Genomic DNA, 25,233 nt, shown 5'->3' on the forward strand with positions numbered 1-25,233 from the left:
TTAATTTTTTAGTTCTGATTTAAAAAAAAAACCTTTTACATTTTAAATATTTTATTGCATCTTTAAAATAATCCATTAACATAAAAATTGTAGTTGGTAAATTAATAAAAAATGCCATTGCAAATTTCAAAGCAATAAAATTTTATGTATTATTAGCTATTCAACTTGAAGCGAAATTTTAAATAATTAAACCATAACTTTTAATACTTCAATAGCAGCTTCTAATCTAGATAATTCCACGGTAATTTGTGCTAATCTTTCTGAATCTCTTTGTTGAATCTCTTGCGGTACTTTAACGGTATAATCACCAGCATTTATGGTTTGATTTAGTTTAGTTTTTGAAGTTTCAAGAACCTCAATTTTCTTCGTCATTTTCGCCATTTCTTTTTCAGGATCAATTAAGCCTTTCAACAATAAATGCACTTCACATTTATCAGAAACAGTTATAATTGTACAACTTGCTTCAGGTGCGGTACAATTTATTTCAATTTTCGACGAATAAGATAACGTTTCAAGCGCACTTACATATTTCTTAACAATCATTTCTGTTATCGCATCTCCGCACATAATATAAGCTTCTGTTTTGGTCTTATTAGGTAAATTGTAATCGCTTCTAGCGGAACGAATAGCTTTACCAATTTTTTGGATAAAATCTACTTCGGTTTCTATGTTTTCGTTTCTCCATATTATTTCATTGTTTGGATAAGGAGCTACACAAATACTTGGAATTTTTGATTTCCTTTCAATGGAATGTGGTAAACGTTGATATAATTCTTCTGTAATAAATGGCATAAAAGGGGATAATAATCGTAAGCAAACATCTAAAGCGCGATATAAAGTTATTTGGGCCACTTTAATCTCAGTTTCGTTTCCAGTGGCGAAAATTGGTTTTAAGTACTCTAAATAAACGTCGCACAAATCATACAACCATACATTATAAATCGCTGTTGTTATTGCTGGAAAATCGTACTCTTTAAAGCCTTTATTGGATGTTTGAATGGCTGTTCCAAGTTTGCTTAACATCCATAAATCCATTACTTTTTCGTTACCAATTAAATCAAAATGATTCGGTCCTTGAAAATCTTTCGGGAAATAAGTTAAAGCAAAACGAGTTGCGTTCCATATTTTATTACAAAAGAATCTATAACCCTGTACTCTTAAAATATCCAAATTTATATCGCGTCCTGAGCAAATTGCGCATAAAGCAAATCTTAAAGCATCGGTACCACATTCAGGAATACCCTCAGGATAATCTTGCTTTTGTCCCATTTTAGCTTTCTCAATTTCTTTTGGATCCAAATTTCCGTCGTATAATTGTTGATGAAGATCCTCCAAAGAAATCCCCATAATCACATCCATCGGATCGATTACGTTTCCTAGAGATTTACTCATTTTACGACCGTGCGCATCTCTTACGATCGGATGAAGATAAACTTCTTTAAAAGGTAACTTTCCTAATAATTTTTGTCCGAAAAACACCATTCGAGCCACCCAAAAGAATAAAATATCGTGACCAGTTTCTAAAACTGACGACGGATAAAAAGCTTGTAGATCCGGTGTATTTTCTGGCCAACCAAAAATTGAAAACGGAAATAAACCTGATGAGAACCACGTATCCAAAACGTCTTCATCTTGACGGAGTTTTATTGAAGATTGGGGGACGTTGAATTTTTTTGATGCTTTTAACATGGCTTCGTCTTGTGTTCTTGCTGATATCCAATATTTGTCATCTGTATCCTATTTTCATAAAAGAAAAAAATTATATTTGTTAGATTAAAATTTTATTCCTTTTTAACACAGCAATGGGATCATCAAAAAAATACAGTCGTCACTCGCTTAACCTACATTATACGTTCCTCAATTTCTGTACTATGGTCTTCACATGCCATGGCAAAGAAATGCATAGACAGAAATGCGAAAGATTTTACCCGGTCCACTCGAAGCAGCTAAGGCTCCGTTCGCATCTCTGTTTATGGTGCATGACATGTGAAGACGATAGCACAGAATAACTAATAATAGTTATTCTGTGAAAATAGTACGTTAAGATTCTCGCTGTTAAAGCAGCAGTATCGAAAATACGTTACGTGTACATTTTATCAATTTGAACGAAACACAAAAAGATTCACGTGAGTGTAGATCGGCAAAAAAAGTCAAGTCCGAAAAAAAGAAGACAATCTTTCAATCCAAAGACAGCCGAGATCGACGAAAGCAGTTTTAGTACGTCTCGAAAGAAATTGAAACGTTGTAACGAAGTGAAGATAATTCTAATGATAAATAATTCTACTATCGAAGCAAACTTTATATTGGTCTTTCAAACTCTTTCACAATTCTTAAAGTATAAAACTTGTAATGGCGATGTTAAATTTGCGTCAATATAAACATGTGGACTAGGTTTTAAAATTGTATTATCTTGTGCGCAATGTGTGCAGCAAAAAATCAATTCATGCGATTAGACGCTTCATATTGACAATGCGATTACTTGGCTTAGGAGCAGCGGCTAATACACCAAAAACTACAACAGAGTTGTTGAAGCAAGCCGATGCGTACATATCCTTTGAAGGATTACCAAAAGTGGACACCGATCCCAAAATTGCCCTTACAGACGATAGGCATAAAAGGAAAGAGAAGGAAGACCTTCGCTTCTCCAAAGATAAAGATATCAAACATCAGGATACAGAGCAAAGTTCGAAAGCTAGAACGGCCATTGAAAATACAGTTGCAACACAACATAAACTATGCGACAAAGCAACCTGTCCGTATTGCATGGATGGTGTACATCGCATGAAGGATTGTCCACTAATGTGTTGTACGAAATGTAAAGCAAAGGGTCACCTAGCAAGAGACTGCAAGATAGAGCGAAAATCTACGATGATCGTAGAAAGCAAAACAAATAACATGATGATATCGTTAACAATTAATGGTACCGTCCAACAAGCACTAGCAGACACAGGTTCTTCAGTTAATTTGATATCCGAAAGCAAAGTACATGAGCTGGATATTTGTTATCTCGAGATAGATTCGGAAGTAAAACCTATTACTCTATCCGGATTAAACGGCGCAACCTGTCAAAACATAGCCCTTGCAAAATTGACTGTCGGAATAAAGGAAAATATGTTCAAAACACAATTCTATGTAGTTCAGGACTCTGCTATACCAGTACCTATCATCGTCGGAACAGATTTTTTTCGTCAACCATCTGTAGTACTTCGAATAGAAAAGGGAATTGCCAACATAGAGGTCGAACCTGAAAACTTAACAATAAGTGACGAAATCGGTGCCGACAACCGAAACAAAGGTTCAAAGCTTATTCAAACCACATTGAGCACAAGCGAAGAACTTAAACGACTCCCTGAATTTGCAATGGAAATTCGTTTAACCACAAAGGAACCAGTGGTGTACAGACCTAGAAGACTACCAAAGAGCGAACAAGAACATGTCGATAAAATTGTTCATGAACTGTTAAACAAAGAGATAATACGGCCAAGTAAATCAGATTATGCTAGCCCAGTTGTTCTCGTTGATAAGAAAAATGGGGAGAAAAGGCTCTGTATAGATTACTGAGCACTTAATAAAATAACCTACAGATATAAATTTCCTATTCCTCTCATAAATGATCAAATAGACGCTCTCTCCGCTCAGCGATACTTTACAGTACAGGGTGTCCCAATTTCGATGTCCGCATAGGCTATCTCCGAAACTAAAAGAGATAGAAAAAAAGTAGCTTACATGTCATGATCTCGTTTTTCGAGAAAATGCTAATGCCGAAAACTCCGAACAGCTATCGTCTTTTGTTTTCACCCTACCGGCAAAAACTGAAAATTTTGCAAAAACGACAATCGCGAATATCTCACTTATTATCAAAGATGGAGTATTATAAATAAAATATTATATGGGCAACTTTTTACGAAGAATTCAGTGGCGTAGGTAGAATTTTTTCCCCATCTTTTATTTTCGAGATTTTAGACGTAACTTTATTTTGTTAAATGGAAACCATAGTTGGCTATGGCTTAAAATAATTTGTTATTTTCTTCTGATAACAAATATATATATAGTTTGTAGGGTATATTTCTTATAGTTATTGAATAATTAAGAAAAATTCATTTTGTTCTATCTAAAACTAATGTATGTATTTAAAAGTTAATGTTGCTATGGTGATAACCATACATACTATGATGGAATATAATGTATCGAATAATTGCCAAAGTTTGTATTTAAAAATTCGATAACAACTCTGGCATTATGTGCTGGTACGATGCACCAGCATGTTAAGTGTCAAAGTATACCAAAACTGAATAAAACTTTACAATGAATTTCGAAAATTATGAAAAATGTAACATGATGGAATGCTATATGTTATCAGATAAAAATGCGACGTTATCCGCGGAATTTTATTTCATAAGATATCCAGAAAGAAGACAACCGCACAAAAGAACCTTCAGCCGGTTAGCAGAAAATTTAATAGATATTTGGTCCTTCCCCAAACCACATACAAAAACATACCAAAATGACCTGCAAGAGAAATTGCAACAAGACGTCTGACCCAAAAGCCGCTGCTCCCGAATATGAAAGAAAAATAAGTATAAACCATACAAAGCGGGGCTAACTCATTATTTACGTGCCGGAGATGTCAGAAAGTGTTAGAAAAATTAAATAATCTGCTGTTTGTTCAAAATGTTATCTGGACCGATGAAGTATCTGAGTGAGTGTTCAAAGAAGATTGGGGTTCAATGTATGGTGTGCCCCTTTAGATAATAGAATTTTGGCATATAGTATCTACCATAAAAACTTAAACTCAGGGAAATACCTCAATATATTAAGGCAGTACATTGAGCCTTTGGTCGACTATTTGCCACAAAATATGTCTCAAATGATATACAGGTCATCCACGACGACCATCCATTAGAACTTTACAGGGTTCTGGCCAAAATAAAAATTTGAAAATTCAGATTTAAGTATTATCAATTGCGTTCTCTTCGACTAAAATATTTTCAGATTTTTAGCACGTCCGGTTATACCGGAAGTCGCCACCTGCTTTATTTTTTAAATGGAACAGCCTGTATATTTTTACATATTTGGATTTGTCTGTTTTCAAAGTACATGAATAACTTTACATTTTGCAATTTGATTCGGCCGTTCTCGAGTTATTCGAATTTTTCTAGAAAAATCTGCTCCAGCAGACATTTGTTCAAAAAATCAGAGAACACTCGATTTTTGGGATATCAATTTAGGATTCAGAACATGCTTAAGCAACATGTAATATGTTTTGGTGCCGAGTACGGCTGTCTAGAACGTTTTGTCACTTTACTATGGCACGTTACCTTTTCGAAACTTGGAAGTACCATAACTTAATTTTTTTAAATGGCACCCCCCATATTTTATTACTTAATCGTCTTCAGTGTCTCATTTTACATCTTTTATATCCCATATGTCCTATACCTAACATTTATAGTTTGGGAGATAAGTAGGGTTTTTTGAAAAATGCACACACATCATATCGATGTTTAACCTAGCGTGCCATGAATAGCTAGTGCAACCTAGTGAGTAACCGAATGAAGTGGAGGTTTGAAAATTTGCAGACTTGTGATGTTTGATGCCAGCTTTTAAGTAAAGTATTTTCAGGTTCCGGGTACTTGTGGTTACACCGGAAGAGGTGACAATTTTCACTACTGCTACATCCATTGTTGAGACAACCTACCCGCAAACTACGTCACACCATTTTCCACGCCCAGCTGTTGTTATGGTCTATGCGTTTGCTGTGTGTTTTTAGAGGTTATATCCTAGACGTATTCATGTTAGTTTTGAAGTTTTATGTTTTTAGACGTATTAATGTCTATCATATAATCTCTAAAAACACAGACAGTTACCAGAAGTGGGAAATAGTGTGACGTAGAGTGCAGGCAACCAACCCGTAGTCGACTACAAAAATACAATAGATGTAGCAGCCCTGTTAGATTCTACTGTCCTTGCTACAAACTTTGGCAATAATTGGAAACAATGCTTTCCCTCATGGTATGGTTATCACCATAACAACATTAAGTTTTAAATACATACAATAGTTTTAGAAAGAACAAAAAAAATTGATACATTATATTCCATCATAGTATAAATCTATAAATCTAAATACATACTTTAGATTTAGATGGAACAAAATGAATTTTTGTTAATTATTTAATAACTATAAGAAATATACCCCACAAACTATATATATTTGTTATCAGAAGAAAATAACAAATTATTTTAAGTCATAGCCAACTATGATTTCCATTTAAAAGAAATAAAGTTACGTCTAAAATCTCGAAAATAAAAGATGGAAAAAAAATTCTACTTACGCCACTGAATTCTTCGTAAAAAGTTGCCCATATAATGTTTTATTTATAATACTCCATCTTTATAATAAGTGAGATATTCGCGATTGTCGTTTTTGCAAAATTTTCAGTTTTTAAACAAAAGACAAAAGAAACAAAAGACGATAGCTGTTCGGAGTTTTCGGCATTAGCATTTTCTCGAAAAACGAGATCATGACATGTAAGCTACTTTTTTTCTATCTCTTTTAGCTTCGGAGATGGCCTATGTGGACATCGAAATTGGGACACCTGTACTCGATTTAAGAAATAGATTCTTTCACGTCCCCGTAGCAGAGAATTCCAAGAGATATACTGCAATCGTTAGGCATAATGGCTTATGGGAATATAATTATATGCCTTTTGGATTAGCTAACAGTCCTCCTGTTTTCATGAGGTACATAAACAAGATTTTCGCACCCCTGTTATACGAAAAAATTATACTGATATACATGGATGATATTCTAGTAGTTTCCCAAACTATAGAAGAAGGAATTGACAGACTTCAAAGGGTTTTGGAGTTAGTCCGTGAATATGGTTTACAGTTGCGCTTGGATAAATGCTTATTTCTCCAGACCGAGGTAGATTACCTAGGCTTTCGAATAAAATACAACGAAGTTCGACCCCAATCGTACAAAGTGGAAGCGGTATTCTTGGGTCTTTCTGGATATTTTAGACGTTTTATACCTGGTTACTCAACTATAGCGAAACCGTTGACTACGTTACTAAAACGGGACCAAAAGTTCGAATTTAATGACAAACAAGCTCACGTATTCCAAAAGATTAAAGACTCCCTAATAAACGACCCCGTCCTAAAACTCTACTCACCTGATAGAGGAACAGAACTGCATACCGACGCACAGTGGTCCGAGCGGTAAGAAAACCCGATCGAAAATATTATTTTGGTGTTAGCAATTAGCTAGCTTTATGAAACTTGGCATATGATTATAAGACCAAAAGGGTAATGTTGTGTCAAAATTTTAATTAAATTCGTCAACCGGAAGTAGTACTACGCAAGCAGCACTTTATTTAAATTCATACTCATTTTCTTTTCATATAAATTAGGACTTTAAAGAAGAATATTACTATAAAATTTTGTGCAAAACATTAGACGTATATTACTTCACATTTTTTTGTGTAATTACGTGATCGCAAATTCCTATCTAAATTGTTTTATAGAGGACCTATACCGGATGTCTCACGTAACTGGTTCGTTAGAACTTTTTTAGGTACCACTATTCGTAGCGGTTTGAAATTTTGACAACATGGATTGTTCATTCGAAGCTTTCGATCTAAAATACTTTCAAGATGGCCGCCACTTCCGGTCTACCGGATGTAGACCACAACTTCGTTATTTTAAATGGAATGCTATAGTTTTTAATGCACCTTTTAATTATATTCGACAAAATAAGTTGACTTTGATAAAAGTTATTGGTACCTACCATTTTTCGTTTTCGAGTTATTTTGTTTTTAAGTTTTTCTTTGGCAAATTACTTGATGCTCTTTAAAACCTTATATCTCAGCCAACGTTCATTCAAAAAAGCTCTAAATTGGCACGATTACTCTTAAGATGTTGTCAAACAGATTGTCATTTGTTGTATTAAAGTATCTTATACAGGATGGTCAAAAATTGAATTATCGTTTCTCCATATTCAATGGTAAGAATGTCGAAAATTTTAAATGGAACGCCCCATATTTTTTTACCCTATCAGAAATGGAATTTGATAAAAATGTGGCAAAATTAATTGGCAGAATTAGTTGGTTAGATAGCTCAATTTTACTTAGCTTTTACTAAAAATGTTTTAAGAACTATTCGAGAATAAACTCATCGCTCTTAATTTGAAGTGATATTGGAGACCATAATACGTAAGTTTGCAGCCTACTTATAGTAGAATTTTCCCATGATACTGAGATAGTCCACATACATTTCAAATTATTCGAGATAATATAAAATATTTTGTTAAATTCACCAACATAACAAAATTTATCTCAATTTGTGTGAGTCTTCTTCATTTTCTAGATCTTGTTCCTCTATATTTACTTCTTCATCATTATTGTCTTCTTCTTCACTATCTTCATCATCATCATCTTCTTCTTTACCTTCCTTTTCTTCTAGAGATTTGTCCAGTATAAGTAAATTTTTCATGTCTTCATTCATATTTTTATATCTTTCTGAACATTCTTTATAAAAGTTACTAATAAATGGATCGGAGCTCAGTAATAGTCTTTTAAATAAATCTTCATTTGTTTGAAGTCTACCACATTTTCTTGTGTGACACTTTCTAAATCTGCGTACTTGTTTGTTTTTTGCTTCTTGATAAATAAGATCCACAATTATGTGTTAAGTAATCTTTGACTGCCAATTTTTCGGTTAAGGCGCACGTTGGCGCAAGATTTCTTTCTTATGCTATGTACACCATACCTTCAGCAATAAAAAAATGTTAGCTACAATTGTTCGATTTTGTTCGCTCGCAAGATATTTAATTTAAAAGATTGAATGGTCAAAAAATATAAGTATTTATTGACGTCAATAGAAATGGTTGTAATTTTTTTCAACAAACATCTTTTGAAATTTGGAAAGGCGTAAAATGAAGACCTTTCTGTACTTTATAAGAAACCAACGACACAATATTTTCAAGTAGTGATATACCATCTTTTTTGTTTTCTAAAGTTGTGTCGTTTTCTAAAAAATTTCCTTATACAAAATAAGGTAATTGTAATAGCAATTTATTTCGCGCAGTTGCTATTATAAAACATCAAAGACTTCATAAACTTCACTAAGAGTCTATTAATAGTTAAAATATATTTATGTAACATTTAAAAAAACAACACTATAAAATTTTTTTTTTAATTGATTTTCGATCGGGTTTTGAGTGTTTTCGGACCACTGTGCGACGCTAGTTCTTATGGATACGGTGCAGTGTTATTACAGCGACAAGACGATAAGAAATTTCACCCAATCTACTATATGTCTAAAACTACGACGCCGACCGAAGCTAAATATGATTCTGTTGACTTGGAATTATTGGCTATTGTCAGAAGTTTAGAAAAATTTCGAGTCTATCTTATAGGCATCGAATTTAAATTGGTTACTGATTGCAACGCACTTCAATTAGCTCTAGCCAAACGAGAAATAAATGGCAAAATACTTAGATGGTCAGCTATTCTGGAAGAGTATAGTTTTACCTTGGAGCACCGATCCGCACAATGTATGCAACATGTAGATGCTCTAACCAGAGTTCATATGCTCACCATTACTGATAAAGACCTCGATGATAGAACTAGGCTACCAAAAATCATGCAAACTAGAGATGCATAAATACGAGCTTTGATGGAATTAATTGAAGCCGGAGACAAATCGCCAAACTCTAACTTCCGATTGAAAAATTGAATTCTTTGTTTCCAATCAGCGCCAAATAAGGTTGTGTTTGTAACACCCAAAAGTTTGCGACGGAACATAGTTCAAGCGGCACACGACGCTAATGGACATCCAGGAATAGACAAAACTGTGGAACTCGTCCGCCAGACGTACTGGTTTCCAAAACTTAAGCGCTACGTTGCAAAATATATAAAAAATTGTATTAAATGCTTGGTTTATAATCCCAACAGTGGAAACCCTAGGGGCAGGCTTTTAAACATACCCAAAGGCAACTTCCCTTTCCAAACCATCCATTGTGACCATCTTGGTTCTTTAGATAAATCCTCTTCCGGTCACAGGTACGTTTTTGTGGTCATCGACGCCTACAGCAAGTTCGTATTCCTCAACCCCACCAAGACCACGTGTACCAAAAAGGCAGTGAATATTTTACGCATGATATTCAACATATTCGGTTCACCAAAAACATTGATCAGTGATCGCGGTAGTGCTTTTACGTCCGAAAACTTTAAAACGTTTTTAGCAAACTGTAATGTGACGCATATATTGAACGCTACTGCGATGCCACGCGCAAACGGGCAGTGCGAACGTTATAACAGAACTTTGTGCAATTTTCTCGCAAAGGTAGTAAAAAACGAACGCGATTGGTCTAAAGAACTCATTCGCGTACAACACGCGCTAAATTCTACTTATCAACGAAGCATCGCGGCAACACCATCGCAGGTTTTATTGGGCTACGTCATCGATCGATGACGGTGACCACATGTTCGGACGAGTCCATGAAGAACGGAACAGAAGTAGTTGGACCGTTAAAGTGTTCGTATGTGTTTTTCCAGTTCTTGTATTTTTTCGTTAAATAAATCTGTGAACAAACAGCGAGACTTTTAGTACTTCAGTCGGAAGTAAAAAGCTACCGCTCAAAAAATAACTTTAAAGTAATACTACTTTTGGATAATGCATCTGGGCATCCTATAACGTTGGAAGAGCTGTGCCCTAATATAAAAATAATCCCTTGCCACCAAAAACGGCACCACTAATCCAATCAATGGAACGAACTGTGAAAATTGCCACATTTAAGAAATTTTATTTACATAAGAGTATAGAAAGCATGGCAAAAGTCATTGATGTAAACATTTCTGCGAGTCGGAGTGAAATTAAAAAATCGACCATGAAGAATACGTCGAATAAGTTGTGTCCTCAATTTGTTGGTGATGAATAAGCAAATGTGAAAGATCTTCAAAATGAAATCGTAGGCGAGATTATAGAAATGGGGAACGAATAGAACACAATAGAGCATTGAAAATGGGAACGTTAAGAGAAATATTAAATAAAATGGAGAACCTTGCATATTTTATAGAAAACGTTGACCCAAATAAGGATCGAAGTTCTAATGGTGTAGTCACTCTACGCAATATCTTTGCCTGTTACAAAACTTTATACCAAGAAAAAAGCAGTCTAGTCTTGTTGAGGTAACAAGACTAATATAATGCAATAAAATGCATTCTTTTCTAATAAAAAACGTTTCTAAAAATAATTAAATATTACCTACACACTATTATGTTATAATTTTTTTGTTTATACAGGTGTCTCCCCGTTGAGTTGCAAAACTTCGTAGAGTTATTCCTCGCATTAAAATTTAAAAAAAAAAACTTCAGATCAACATAGGTGCAATTCTTCTCAACCGTTTTCGAGATATGGGTGGTCCAAAGCATAGAAAAATTTATATACAGGTAAATAAGGGTGTAAATAAGGGTAAAGGGTGTATCTGAATGACGTGCCCAAGGGGGTGATTCTTTAGGCAATTTTAAGGGTACTTTGATATATGAACCACGGGCGACTTCGGCTCCCCCAAGGAGCTACACCCCTCCAAAAATGGCGGAAAATTTTGGTTTAATTTTTTTCTCAAAAACCATAAACACTAGGAAAATGAAATTTGGGGAATATGTTTAACTCATAATAGGGCACATTTTGACCCTATTTGTACTTTCAATCTACCCTTGGCACACCATGGCCAAAAGCGCTGAAAGGCACTAGTTACGGTAACTAATTTCATTTATTTTTTTAGATGGAATGCGCATGAAGTTGGCTTTTTGACAGTTGTCAATGAAGCACTTTCTTAGTATTTTTGTCATTGGATTCCGCTCGTAGAACCTTTAAAAATGCCTCTTTTTACGAATGAAGAGTTCGCCGACATGATATTTTTGTATGGCTATTGTGGAGGAAATGCTTCAGAAGCGGCAAGAGAGTACGCAGAACGCTACTGGAATCGAAGACATCCTTGTCGAACAACCATCATGAACTGCTTCAGATTGCTCCAGCAAACAGGATGCTTCCCGAGAAAGACTAATGAGAGCCTGCGCGAAGAAACCACACTGAAGCTGTTCTTCATGAAGTTTCTAAGAATCCAAGAACCAGTATAAGAAGAACGGTTGCCACCACGGGACAGAAAAGAGCGTCGATTCACAGGACGCTTCGATTCACGGGAAAATGAGCTAAATCGTGACCATGTACAACAAGTACAAAATCTCTTACTAGCAGACTAAGTGAAACGAGAAGAATTTTGCTCGTGGATCCTAGAGAACCAGGATCTCCTCCCAATTGCTTTGTTCGCAGATGAGTCTATCTTCACTCGTGATGAGATTAACAACTCACATAACGAGCACATCTGGAGCGAAGAAAATCCCTATACTTTGTCAGAAAGTAGATTCCAGCATCGGTTTTCGGTTAATGTGTGGGGAGGAATCATCAAAAATTGTGCCCTGGGACCGAAAATCTTTGATGGAACTTTGACTAGTCAAATCTACAGGAGATTCCTAGAAGAAGAGCTTCCCAAACTTCTTGAATATATCCTCTTAAACGTGAAAGGGTCGTAACCGACCTTTTCAACACTGCGTTTCCAAACCGCTTGATAGGGCGGAATGGAGCTGTCGCATGCCCCCTCGCTCGCATGTTAAGTTTGAGTTTTACTTGTAATAAACAAAAAGCGAAGTAGGTTGAATGACAATGTAAATATAAAAAACACTACTCAGTTGTTACGTTCTGTCACAGCAACATACCATTAAAAAGCTTAATAAAAATGTATAACCCAACATTGTAGGATCTGACTTTCTCGACTTTTTCCTCTGGGGCAATGTTAAAAGCATCGTTTATGGACAAGGGAAGCCGGCTACCAAAGAAAAACTTTTAGGTAGAATCCATCGAGCATTTCAGGAAGTTCGTGGAAGCATGGAAAATGTTAACTGGATAAGAGAACTGAGTCGAAGAGCAGAGTTGTGTATGGCAGTCCATGGTCGCCATTTTGAGCAGCTTTAAACAATTAATGATCGCTAATTTTGCAAGGAATAACCCTACAAAGTTATGCAACTCAATGGGGAGACACCTGTATATTAAAAAAATAAAGTATGCTTTGGTAATGTTTTTATATTTCTAGTCTTTCTCTCATTTTATTTGAACCTGCTTACTATTTCTTTTATTACAATTTACTAAATTGTAATCTTTTCCAGTTCTGGTAATGTATGTACTTACGTTAATTCGGATGGCGATAGTACGTTAAGCGAGCGCTGACTGTATATAAAAGTTAAGTTAAATATACGTATAAAATATAAGAGAGAGAAAATGCAGGAGTAGGAATTCTTCTTTAGAATTTTATCGCTTGAAAATCATTAAAAAGCAAAAGAGAACAACAGTTGAACTAAATGGGGAGAAATGTAATACACACGACGTGGTCAAGTGGTCCAAGACGAGAAAAAGAAAATGGAAAAGGCATGTGGAGAGAATGGATGAGAACCGGCTGGCTTGTATATGCATGACGGAGAAACCAATAGGATGGGACCAGAGTTGATTATCCTCGTCTATAGAATGAAACGTCGAATGAAGAAGAAGAAGATAAAATATAAATTAAACAGTCTTTTTTAAGTTATTATCCAATAAATTTATAGAACTTTTAATGACTCATACTTACATTGCCTTTAGGTTGTCCATCAATTGTAACAAAATAAGCTGGTATTCTATGTCCCCACCACAATTGTCTTGAAATACACCAATCACGGATTCCTTCCATCCAATGATACCAAGTTTTTACATGCATCTCAGGTACAATTTTAAGATCTCCATTTTTTACTGCCTCCACAGCATTATTCGCCATTTCAGAACATTTTACATACCATTGAGGTTTTAACATTGGTTCTACAATATCTTTGCTTCGATTACAGATTGGAACCACCATGGCATGGGTTTTTGTCTCAATATAAAGTCCCTTTTGTTTTAAAGCTTCCGTTATTGATTTTCTTGCATGAAAACGTTTCATTCCCTATCAAATAAAAAGAAAATGTGTTAAACAGAATTACAATTCCTGTTGTTTTCCTAACCGAAAACTCTCCATAATCACCAATAACAATACCACTTTCATCAAAAATGGTGATAAATGGTAAGTTAAGTCTTAATCCGACCTCGTAATCATTTGGATCATGTGCTGGTGTGATTTTAACAGCACCAGTTCCAAATTCTCGCTCGACAAATTCATCGGTAACGATTGGTAGTTTCCGATTGCAAAACGGATGTATCACAAACTTTCCGTGTAAATGTTTATATCTTTCATCTTCTGGATGGACCGCTACAGCGGTATCTCCCAACATGGTTTCAACACGAGTTGTTGCGACAACAATTTTCTCGTCCGAGCCCTCAACCAGATACGCAAATAAAGTTAAGACTCCAAATTCTATTTTTTCGTCGTATCCAGGCACAGATAAAAAAGTACGACCAGGTAATTCAACTTTGTCGACCTAAAAAGAAGAAGTGTTATAAAAATATGACGGGATTTAAACTGTTTATGATTATAAGTTATATAATAGTAATATAGATTTTGAATTTCTTGGTATAGATGATTAAAACACATAACTTACCTCCTTAATTTTCTAAATATGTATAAATTTGATAATGGCGATCGTAAAGTACATAAAGTTTATCGTGTGTAAATAAGTCATAAGGAAAGTTTAAAATTATAATTTGTATTTTAATTTATGGTTAAATGTTTGCAATTTCAAGTCCACTATCTGATGATGGGAAACGTCATAATTGACCATGTTTAATGAATAAACGAAATTAAGGAGCTAACTTATGTGTTTTAATCATCTATACCAAGATGTTGATGATTGGTTTTAAGAGTTAAAGAGTAAGAGTAGCTAAGTCATATAGGGGTTTTCTAAAGAAAATATTTTAATGTACTATTTTCATTAGGTTTAATCAAATAATTTGTTGCCATATCTACAAGACTGGTATATGTACTTAATATTTCGACTAAATGCGCGATATACATATCTAAACATTGTGCTGGTTTACCCACCAACTACGGTTAATAGCGAAAATGAAGTAGATTTATTTTAGTTAATTTAGTTTAAGTTTAACGACGACCAATAACGGACGACTTTGATTCACCGAAAAAGTTTATTTCTCTCTCCGTCACGAATCTATTGGTGAGTACACTTGGGAAACGAGTTATCCTCGGCGTAGCGGACTGGCCGAGGGTGGCACCGATTACCTGAGTCTGATTTGCGTCTGCTGATTGGACAAAAAACAATTCGTTTAAACAGTTCCCGTGCGGTTATTATAAACATTTCGAAAAATTTTATTAGAAAGATCGCTTCAGAATAATGTATCCTACAACCGTATAATGCTCTGATGCGGTAGATACGGGACAGCCTGTACAGCCATTTAGTTATTTCTATACTTTTATTTTTATTAATTACAGTCGTGCCTGAAGACGATTTTAAAAAAAATCGATACATATGTAGCACCGAATTCACTAAATTATTCTTCATCATAACCACCCTGCCTTTTAATTAAATATTGCTGGTAAAATGGAATGATAAGAAATTTGTTTGTATAGCCACAAACAAACTTTGATAGTATAAAACCAGTAGCATCAGTTGCGAGATGCTACTGGTTTTATGAGCAGAGTACAAAAATTAAAAGTGCAAGTTGCTCAGCCAAGACTGATTCACCATTATAATCCATACATGGGTGGGGTAGACTATCATGATTGGCTCCTAGAAAAACATTCTATAGCAATAAAGGGTAAGAAATGGTACTGGTGTATATTCACAAGGATAATTGATACGGCTGTTGTAAACTCCTTCTTGCCATATAGAAGAATTCATGGAAAGAAGTCAATTTCCATCAAAGATTTTAGGAGACAGATCGCAGTAACACATTTAAAAATTGGTCACGAAACAAGTGTATTGAAGGGTAGATCACTCAGCGTTGCATCTTCCTCAAAATCAAAAATTCTGGATCGTCCTAAAATTTCATCAATTTCAGAAGTGCCCATCGGGGTCAAATTCATTCCCAAAGTCTGCGTCGCGCTATGTACAAGGAGGTTCAAATTCGATGTCCGAATAAGCTATCTTCAAAACTATAAGAGTTAGAAAAAAAAGTGGCTTACATGTCATGATCTCGTTTTTAAAGAGCTATCGTCTTTTGTTTTTCCCCTAGAGGTAAAAATTGAAAATATCGTAAAACCAGCAAGTGCAATTATCTTGGTTATTATTATAGGTGGAGTATTATAACTAAGACATTATATGGACACTTTTTTACAGAAAATTTGATGACGTAGTCAAAAAAAATTTTTCGGTTATAGATTTCTAGATACTATCACAATTTTCGTTTTTTTAAATGGAAACACTGATTTTTTCGCTTATTAAATTCGTTATTTTTTTCTGATTACAAAAATATAGGGTTATACAGGCTGATTGAAAAAACCGCTGACAGACTTCTAGGGCAGGTAATACATCAAAAATTAAGATGAAAAGTCTTAATATACATGGGGTCGCAAATGCCTCGTTGGAGAGATATAGCGGATCAAAGTTTCTTTAAAATTAAACATTATCTGCTATAAAAAGCACTTTTTTAAAAATACTGTCTACGCCATTGCTCTCTACGCGTGTAAAGTGATCAATTATCTATCAATTGGTCTCTTAAAAAACTTTGATCAAAGCAATAGTTTTTAAGAAAAACACGTTTTTAGAAAATTTGTTAATTCAATCAAAAACTGTTGCTTTAATCAAAGTTTTGTGAGAATTCTTTAGTGAATTTTAAGGGTACTTAATATATAAACCATGGGCGACTTCGGCTTCCCTAAGAAGTTACACCCCTCCAAAAATGGCGGAAAATTCTGGTTTAATTTTTTTTCTCAAAAACCATAAACGCTAGGAAAATGAAATTTGGGGAATATGTTTAACTCAAAATAAGGCACGTTTTGACCCTATTTGTACTTTCAACCTACCCTTCTAAACTACTAAACGTAACCACCCCCGTTGAATTTAAGCCTATATTTTTTTTGTAATGATGATAAATACATTGGAAAAATTTCAGTTAGATAGATAAAACTATTCTAAAATTTTTTTGTCTCTCTGAAGTTCTTCTAAAATTTGTATATATGTATTTGTATATCTGTATATATAAAAATAGTTAGTAATATTCAGATAAATATAAAACGTGAACTTACTGTCAATAAAACTATCTTGGAAATTTTGTTATTACATACAAATCAATCATTAAAACTTTTAAAAAAATTTTCTTAAAAAACGGGATATATATGTTGGAGGCAGATGACGAATTCGGCCCGTGGCCGATTTATTTAGACATATCGGCATATGTCTAAAGCTGTTAGGTCACATGACGAAAAAATGATACAATCGGGATCTGACCATATCAGTTTGAACACGTCCCGATATGTACATTTACACAATGCGCCGATCCGATCGGAACTACACATAACCTCTTTTGGGATGTTTATGAGGGACATCACTTACGTGCCGTGTGTTTATTAGTACGTTTTACTGTTTTTAGCAGTTACCGAAGTTATAAAGTTTTAAATATAAAGTAGTTGACTTTAAATATGGAAAGTGAAAAATATTTAGTTGAAAAACAAATTTTTGAAACTAACTTTTTAAATTAATTGAAAATAGTGGCGCTAATAATTTTACCACCGTGCTAACTGTTGAGCATTATTTAAGTATTTTAAATCAAGTAAAGAACAGCATGTCAAAGAAAGAGACGAAGGAAAGACTAAGTTGTCAAGATTATAGGCGTTTGAATAGATTTGAAATTCTAAGAATTGGTGATAAAGAGAAAATTATTGCAAAACGAAAGAATGATGATGTGGTTTCTATAAGGTATTATTGCGATGTTACGGAGGTACACGGCATTTTAGAAAAAGTTCATAAAGATACTGGCCATAAAAGAAGATTAGGAATGGAAAAAGAAATTGCTAAGAAATATTGTAATATTCCCAGAAGTGTCATTGAAGAGTATTTGAAATTATGTGCTATGTGTCAATTAAAGAAAAAATCGAAGCAGAAAGGATTAGTAGTAAAACCAATAATTTCTACAGGATTTAATAAAAGGGGACAAATTGATCTTATTGATATGCAAACAGAACCGGATGGCCCTTATAAGTTTATCATGAATTACCAAGACCACCTCACAAAATTTGTGTTTTTAAAACCTCTAAAAACTAAAAAGGCAGAAGAAGTAGCATATAACTTGATGAATATTTTTTGCATAGTCGGGGCACCTTGCTTGCTTCATAGTGACAATGGCAGAGAATTTGTGAATCAAGTAATTACTAGCCTTGCAGATATGTTTCAAGCGAAAATAATTCATGGTAAACCACGTCATTCTCAAAGCCAAGGGTCCATCGAGAGAGCGAACCAAGATGTAAGAGACATTTTAATTACTTGGATGCAGGAAAATGAGACAACTAAGTGGGCAGAAGGTCTAAGATTTGTGCAATTAAAAAAGAATAGATCATTTCACCGAGGCATCCAACGTACTCCATACGAGGCTATGTTTGGCATCCCACTTGTTAATGGCTTAAAAGATTCAAATCTTCCGCTTGAAATTGTAGAGAAGTTACACGATGAGGACGACATTTATAGATTAGAAAGCAGTGTTGGTAGAAACATAGAACAGGTAGTATCTAAAAAATCAGATTCAGAATTTCAAAACAGTGATGGAGGAATTGTTGAGGTAACCTAAAAAAACGCAGAGAATTTACATTGCTTATTATTATTATTATATGTTTCATTTTAGGAACAACGAAATCCGATTAAAATCAATAAATCAACATCGATCTCATAGTATTGCATGTTTAAAAAAGCAAGCAACAGAAATGTTACAGCAAAGTTGTTCCAAATTCCCAAAAATTGAAATTGGGCAGAACGTTTTAGTTAAGATTCTTGATGTCGACAGAGGACGCTTAGCTCCTCGTAACATTTTGGCTGTTGTATTGTCCGAGAAAGATGATTTATACCAACTTGGTACATCAACTGGCATCTTGGAAAAACTATATGCAAGGAATGAGTTCCAGGTAAGTACTTAACTAATATTTTATATATTTAAACGGTAATAAGGTTTTTCTTTTCAGCCTTCTCAAACGAACTCATTGACATCTTCAGATGAATCAAATTCTTCCCAGGGGTTTGTAAGATGCAACTGTCGTAAACAGTGCAGTAATAAAAAGTGCAAATGCTTATTAAAGAACTCGAAATGTAACAGTAAATGTCATTCAAGTACTTCATGTCGCAATAAGTAATAAAATAAATATTATGTTAGTTCCCACATTGCATTTGTTTCTCTTATGACCAAAGCAACAATTAACATTTCGGGATATGTTTAACTGCTAAAAACAGTAAAACGTACTAATAAACACACTACACGTAAGTGATGTCCCCCATAAACATCCCAACAGAGGTTATGTGTAGTTCCGATCGGATCGGCGCATTGTGCAAATGTACATATCGGGACGTGTTCAAACTGATATGGTCAGATCCCGATTGTATCATTTTTTCGTCATGTGACCTAACAGCTTTAGACATATGCCGATATGTCTAAATAAATCGGCCACGGGCCGAATTCGTCATCTGCCTCCAACATATATATCTTAAATTATAAATAACATTTCTACATATAAACGAATCACGAACACGTTAAAAATTTTTGTTATAGATGTTATTCTATGTTGTTCTACACTTGATCCTTATGAAGAATCGACTGGTTGTATCTCGGAATGAAAGGAGGTATTGAAATATTTGAAAGAGGAAGAACTTGTTTTGTTGAGCTGGTATTACGATGTTATGTCTTTTAAATACATGTAAAGAGGTTTATGTTGCAATTGAATTTGTTCATTAAGTAATTTGTGTTTGTTTTTAACTTTATGTTTGTGAATTTCCAATGATCAAGCTAATTCCAATAAATCAAGCTTAAAGCCTTTTTCGCATTTATGAATGAGTTATTATATTGAGTTATTATTATTATATTGAGTTATTATATTTATTAAAAAGTTTTAATGATTGATTTGTATGTAACAACAAAATTTCCAAGATGGATTTATTGACAGTAAGTTCACGTTTTATATTAATCTGAATATTACTAACTATTTTTATATACAGGGTGTCACACAAAAAACGCCCCAACCTGTAACTCTGTTATTTACATACCGATTTTCATGACCCAGGTATCAAATGAAATGGTTTTATAAATACTATGATTCATGCTACAAATAAATTTTTTACAACGCCATCTTCAATTTCAAGTAATTACTACCTTTTGTTTTTCAAATTGCTGCGTATATTTTTCTTCACGTCATTAGGATAGAGATTGTTTTTCTGAATCCATTGATGTATAATACATCCATTTTAAATGTAGTTTTAGCAGATAAAAGACACCTGTATATACAGGTTGTCACACAAGAATGCCACAAGCTGTAACTCTGTCATTTAAATTCCGATTTTCATGAGCGAAATATCAAATGAAAAGGTTTGATGAATACTATGATTCATGCTACAAATAAACTTTTTCCAACGCCATCTTGAATTTCAAGCGATTACCAACTTTTCATTTTCAAATTGCTCGGTATGTTTTTCTTCACGCTATTGGATAGAGATTCCTTTTCTGAATCCATTGATGTACAATACATGAACATTAAATGTAATTGTAGTATAGAAAAACATTAAAATAGTTTCCTAACATTCTCTTAAAGTTACTTGCGTTATACTGTAGTGTGCCATGGGAAAAAAATAAAAAAACAATTTATAAGTATCATTTGCAACTGCTCCGGGCATTGAAATAACATTTAATGACTGTTATCAGTTTTGCGCGTTCTTTCTTCTATGGCACACAGTATTACAGAAGTGACTAAGACAATGTTCGGAAAATGTTTTAATTGTTTTTCTCTGCTAAAATTACAATTAATGTTAATGTATTGTACATCATTGGGTTCAGAAAAAAAAATATCTATACAATAACGTGTAGAAAAACATACCGAGCAGTTTGACAATCAAAAGTTAATAATCGCTTGAAATTAAAGATAGCGCTGGAAAAAGTTTATTTGTAGCATGAATCATAGTATTCATCAAACCATTTCATTTGATACCTCGTTCATGAAAATCAGAAGGTAAATGACAAAGTTACAGCTTGCGGCGTTCTGTATACAGGTGTATCGGAATGACTGCAACAAACTTCAAGGGGTGATTCTTTAGTGAATTTTAAGGGTACTTTGATGTATGAACCATAGGCGACTTCGGTCCCCCTAAGGAGCTACACCCCTCTAAAAATGGCGGAAAATTTTGGTTTAATTCCTTTTTCTCAAAAACCATAAACGCTAGGAAAATGAAATTTGGGGAATATGTTTAACTCATAATAGGGCATGTTTTGACCCTATTTGTACTTTCAACCTACCCCTCTAAAGTACTAAACGTAACCACCCCCTTTACATTTTTGCTAATATTTTTTTTATGCAGATGATAAATACATTAGAAAAATTTTACATATCTAGATGAAAGTATCCTAAAACTTTTTTGTCTCTCTAAAATTTTCTCAAAAACGACTAATTTTTGAGAAAAAAAATAATAAAGCAAACACTGCCCAAATTAGTCGTTTTTGAGAAAATTTTAGAGAGACAAAAAAGTTTTAGGATACTTTCATCTAGATATGTAAAATTTTTCTAATGTATTTATCATCTGCATACAAAAAATTTTAGCAAAAATGTAAAGGGGGTGGTTACGTTTAGTAGTTTAGAAGGGTAGAATGAAAGTACAAATAGGGTCAAAACGTGCCCTATTATGAGTTAAACATATTCCCCAAATTTCATTTTCCTAGCGTTTATGGTTTTTGAGAAAAAAGAATTAAACCAAAATTTTCCGTCATTTTTGGAGGGGCGTAGCTCCCCAGGGGGGCCGAAGTCGCCCATGGTGCATATATGAAAGTACCCTTAAAATTCACTAAAGAATCACCCCTCGAAGTTTGTTGCAGTCATTCAGATACAGCCTGTATACAGGTGTCTTTTCTTTGCTAAAATTACTTTCAAAATGGATGTATTGTATATCAATGGATTCAGAAAAACAATCTCTATCCAATGACGTGAAGAAAAATATATGGAGCGATTTGAAAAACAAAAGTTAATAATCGTTTAAAATTGAAGATGGTCTTGGAACAAATTTATTTGTAGCATGAATCATAGTATTCATCAAACCATTTCATATGTTACCTCACTCATGAAAATCGGATTGTAAATGACAGAGTTACAGCTTGGGGCGTTTTTTGTGTGACACCCTGTATATATAGCTTCGGCTGATGATGGGAAAATGAGTTTTTAACGAAACTGGCACCGTTAAAATAAATTTTAAAAAGCAGTTTCAATTTCCATTCTCTAAATTAATTTTGCCTATTATTTTGTACAATTGTCTGAATTTTAACTATGTACAATTTATGGGTAAATTTGTTATCAATATTTGTTATAAATAACTATTTTTAATTGCAGTTTTACATACAATTTTTGATGTGTGTTCATCTGCATAATCTACAAAATTACCAAAATCCTTGTTCTATTAGATATTTATATTTATATTTTTTAAAAATATTCCACTTACTGTTCACGTCTTTTTAAACGTTTTATAAAAAACGGCTAATATAAACATATTCAATTCAAATGGATTGCTTGGGCAGAAGACAAATAAACATATTGAGAACAGCAAAAAATCTATTGTTCGTTATCTGTAACAAGCAGGGAATATCGAGAAATAAGCCAAGTGTTCTTGCTTCCGAATGTCCGTCTCCTCGGCCTCTCAAAAACTCTGTGACCATGAGACTACACACATTTATTTGCAAAGGGCATCTATATTTAATATTTTATTCGAAAGGATTAATTTTCCAACATTGTTAACTGTTATATACTGATAAAAATGGTATTAAAATTCCTTATAGGATATTGTAAAAAATACATTAAACGTATATTTGCAGCACTGTGTAATAATTTTAAAATATACCCTCTATGAGACGATTGCCAAAGTTTTAAAATGTCTTAATTTACCGATTTTAGGTAGATTCCTTTACACAATCTAATGTATATTGAGGAAATCGCACATTTTCGCTTGGTGCAGCTTCCCGTGATAATGACAAATTTTCTGCGCTTGTACTAGCGTGGAATCTATTCCTACGATATATGTGCAAAAAATGATATGCAATGTATAAGTGTATAATTTTCACATAAATCGCATTTATACGAAGTCGTTTTTATGGCAAAATTTAGCAATTTTTTATGATTAACATTCTAATTATTTTACAACAAAAAATATGTCATTTTGTACAGAAATATGTTAACAACAATCCTATGTATTTAACTTTGAATAAAGATATGAGAGAAAGCCGGGAAGCTTCAGTGAACCAGTGTCGGTTCATATAAAAATTAAACGGCGGCCTTAAGGGTTACGGTGTTTTGATGGTTGAAAATTTTTTTTTACCAAATGGGGGTTGTAAGCTGTTCTTGAGGGTAAGAGTGACCTGTGTGTGAAATTTGATGACCCAAATCATATTGGTTACGGAATTATTAATGTTTTAAGTTTTTTGGCTGGGATTTATGGATAACTTCACACCACTAAACCTGAATGGCGCTATATCAAGTATTCTAAATTAAATCATATATCAAACACAAATTAGATAACAATATCTCAACCAAACAATATCTGGAATAGGATCGTCTCTAAAAAAAATCAGGACGACTTATTGAATCAATTATAAAGCACACATTATAAGTACACTTATTGAATATGTTAGACACATACTTAAAACATCAATATTTATCGTACTGGTCATTATAACTTACTTCAATATCTGAGATAGCAGATTTTAGAGTACAAGACCAATTTACTAAGCGATTTGATCTATAAATGATGCCATCATCATGTAATCTTACAAATGCTTCTGTTACAGCTGTACAAAGCTTTGGGTCCATCGTAAATGCAGCTCTATCCCAATCATATGAGGCTCCCATTTGTTTTAATTGATGATAAATTCTTACACCTTTTCTATAATAACACAAATTATTTTACACATTTAGAACAATTTAATTTAATAAAAAATACTAACTGGTTTTTCCATTCCCAAATTTTATCAATAAACTTCTCCCTTCCCAAATCATGTCTAGTTCTTTTCTCCTCCCGCCATAACTTTTTTTCAACAACTACTTGAGTTGCAATACCAGCATGATCACATCCTGGATTCCATAAAGTCATTTTGCCATTCATTCGATTCCATCTTATTAAAGAATCCTGAATTGAATTGGCTAAAGCGTGACCTAAATGCAATGATCCTGTTACATTTGGTGGTGGAATAATAATAGTATAAATATTTTCTGGGTTTTCATCAGAAATTGATAATCCCTAAAAGTTGAAAACACAATTATGACCCACAGTATGATAAATTATTATATACATATAACTTACATTATATTCAGGTTTAAAAAATCCTTGCTTTTCCCACCAGGAATACCAAACAGCTTCAACATACTTGGGGCTATAAGCATCTGGAATAGGATTATCGACAACTTTTTTTTCACCTTCAGGCGTTAATATCTCATAAGTTGCCGCTTCTTTTACGTCCTTTTTCTTTTCTTTTTTCTACAATTAAAATTCTTTAAAAATTCACGGAAAACTAAATTCTCTAAAGACATATGTGAGTGAAATAGTTTCTAACCTCAACTTCTTTCTTAACGGGTGCGTTATTTTGTTTTTCTAATTTTAGTTTTAGTTTTTCCAATTTTGCCTGTTTCTTTGCTTCCTTTTCTAGTTGTTTTGCTGATTTTGGAGGCTGTACTTCGCCGTTTTCATTCAGTACCTTCTGTTCATCAGCCATTCTCAACACGCTTTTTTGACAACTAACGTCGCACATAACCTCAATTTATACTAATTTTATCTGTCATGTTTACGTCAAGTTGATGCAATATTAAAAGATGTTGAGATAATAGTATACATATATCTCGGTAAATGTTGACTTTATAAAAAAACATTTTAACAAAAGTTGTTTAATATTTTATTTTTGTTTTATTAATTAATTGTTAATTTTGTTTTTAATTCAGAAAACAAATGAGTAACGAATAACAGTTGAATTTTTTTAAATAGCAAATGTATTCTTTTATTAGGCTCATTTGATAGAGATTACTTTTCTCTTTACGATGATGTAAAA

The 25,233-nt window shown here is 33.6% G+C and overlaps 1 protein-coding gene and 1 long non-coding RNA gene across 2 annotated transcripts; one reads left to right on the plus strand and one right to left on the minus strand.

Moving 5' to 3' along the window:
* Positions 1 to 33: 33 nt before the first annotated feature.
* Positions 34 to 24,933, minus strand: LOC111414376 (Valyl-tRNA synthetase). The gene is made up of 7 exons (XM_023045694.2): positions 24,745 to 24,933; positions 24,495 to 24,668; positions 24,139 to 24,431; positions 23,876 to 24,077; positions 14,085 to 14,498; positions 13,679 to 14,026; positions 34 to 1,737 (listed from the first exon to the last, which is right to left on the minus strand). The coding sequence occupies exons 1-7, from the start codon at positions 24,901 to 24,903 to the stop codon at positions 187 to 189; spliced, it is 3,141 nt and encodes a 1,046-aa protein (XP_022901462.2). The 5' UTR covers positions 24,904 to 24,933; the 3' UTR covers positions 34 to 186.
* Positions 11,345 to 13,664, plus strand: LOC139430973 (uncharacterized). Its single transcript, XR_011641324.1, has 2 exons — positions 11,345 to 13,116; positions 13,221 to 13,664. It is a non-coding gene; the product is annotated as an uncharacterized lncRNA (long non-coding RNA).
* Positions 24,934 to 25,233: the final 300 nt, after the last annotated feature.

Source organism: Onthophagus taurus, chromosome 1, assembly GCF_036711975.1.
Source record: "Onthophagus taurus isolate NC chromosome 1, IU_Otau_3.0, whole genome shotgun sequence".
Classification (NCBI taxonomy): domain Eukaryota; kingdom Metazoa; phylum Arthropoda; class Insecta; order Coleoptera; family Scarabaeidae; genus Onthophagus; species Onthophagus taurus.

Coding starts and splice junctions, on each gene's coding strand:
- LOC111414376 (XM_023045694.2), bottom strand. CDS start 24,903: ATGGCTGATGAACAGAAGGTACTGAATGAAAACGGCGAAGTACAGCCT. Junction 24,078..24,138: donor ATTTGGGAATGGAAAAACCA/GTTAGTATTTTT, acceptor GTGTTATTATAG/AAAAGGTGTAAGAATTTATC. Junction 1,738..13,678: donor ATGGACAACCTAAAGGCAAT/GTAAGTATGAGT, acceptor TTATGAAAATAG/GATACAGATGACAAATATTG.